A 1,616-nucleotide genomic window follows, 5' to 3' on the forward strand; every position below is an offset into this window, starting at 1 on the left:
ATTTTATTGTGGCTGATGTCAAAGTTACGCAGATGAACCAAAGGCGTGAGGGCCCCTTGTTCAATGGAGACGATCTCATTGTGGGCCATCCACAGCGATGTCACCTGGGTGACATTGTCAAAACTCCCCAATGGTATCAAACTGATCTTGTTAGCGGAGAGACTCACAGTTGTAACATTAGAAGGAAAACCATCTGGGACTTCAGCTATGTCTTTGTAGGAGCATTCAGCAAAGTGGCGGCCATATTTATCTGAGCAGGTGCAGAGCTCAGGGCAGCCGAGTCCGGTGGTGAAGACCGTGGCAATCCACAAAGTGAAGCAGAGGGTGTCTGCGGCTGCCATTTTCTGCTCCTGTAAAACAGTGTCACAGTCCATCTATCAATCAGTAAATGAAACTCTATTTACCTGCTCTTACAGCAGTTTTTATTTTAATTGTGAATGTTTGCTGTAACATGTTTACACTGTTAGCGAAGAAAGCACTGTAAAATGTAACTTGTAAGTATCCATGTAGCATTTGTTAAATAAAAGTCAGATATGTAGGACGTATATTTCTTGAAATTTTAACCTAAAACCTTTTTCAGTGTTTTGAAATATTAACTCCATAAGTGCTTAATAAAACATACCGTATTTGTAACTGTTGACTGTTAACACTATTTATGAGTCAAGCTGATGGTGCAGAGCATTTATAATTGATGGTGATGGATTGTTGGTATAAATTTTATGTAAATCATTCAGTGTTGTGTGTGATACCAACTAACAACTTACTGCAAAATACACAGGCTAATACACAGGCCGGACTTTTATTTTGAAAAATGTTTAATGTCTTTTTTTAAACTGATTGATTAGGGGCGATTTAGAGTGTCCAATTCACCTGAACATATGGGATTTGGCATCGGAGGAAACCCACACTGCCATGGGAAGGAACATGAAGAGTCAAAATGAGGAAGTGGCAGATTCTTTTCCAGACCGATGCCTCTTTTTTTCTCTCTCTAGGGAGCTTCTCCTCAGAGACTTCAGGCTCTGGCATCAGTAAATGTGTTAGGGACTCCTTCTGCTCCTTCAGCTCTCGAGGTTGTTCGAGGGCAGTTCCTGCAGTTTTGCTTTCAGGCCCTCCAATTCCTGATGGAGGGCATCCTGCTCACTCCTCAGCCCCTGGATCAACTCCTGATCCTCTTTCACCCACTCAGCATAAGACTGATTCTCAGCCTTGAGTTACTGCTGATGGATGTATTTTTCTTGCTGTAACTTCTCACTCAGCTTCTTCTGGATCTCGGTGATAAGATAATCTGCCTGTTTTGACAGAGACTTGATCTGAGTAGTCTGTGTTTTCCAGCCTGGCGGAGAACTCACTGACCTTCTCTTCCTGACAGGTAATGTGTTGCTTTCTCAAGGTTCAACACCCTAAACTTATTTGAAACACAATTTACATTAGGTCAGTTCTAGTTAGTCTGCACTGACCTCCAATTTGTTTCTGAATTGATACTAAAGTTCTCCTACTTATATAAAGCTCCAAGTGACCTGGGGCTTGATGACAAACTGTCTTTCATTTTATGCTCCATCGCACGCTCTTAGATTGTCCTCTACCAGTCTTCTATATCTATCTTCCCTCTAAGATAC

At 41.7% G+C, this 1,616-nt stretch overlaps 1 protein-coding gene across 1 annotated transcript; it reads right to left on the reverse strand.

Moving 5' to 3' along the window:
* Window positions 1–28: 28 nt before the first annotated feature.
* Window positions 29–341, reverse strand: LOC147820222 (immunoglobulin superfamily containing leucine-rich repeat protein-like; the record flags this gene model as incomplete). The annotated part of the gene is made up of 1 exon (XM_087174281.1): window positions 29–341. A coding segment is annotated over exon 1 (313 nt), but the record flags the coding sequence as incomplete, so codon positions are not given.
* Window positions 342–1,616: the final 1,275 nt, after the last annotated feature.

Source organism: Seriola lalandi, unplaced genomic scaffold, assembly GCF_002814215.2.
Source record: "Seriola lalandi dorsalis isolate HSWRI2012SDOR001 ecotype SW California unplaced genomic scaffold, Sedor1 jcf7180001976646, whole genome shotgun sequence".
NCBI lineage: Eukaryota > Metazoa > Chordata > Actinopteri > Carangiformes > Carangidae > Seriola > Seriola lalandi.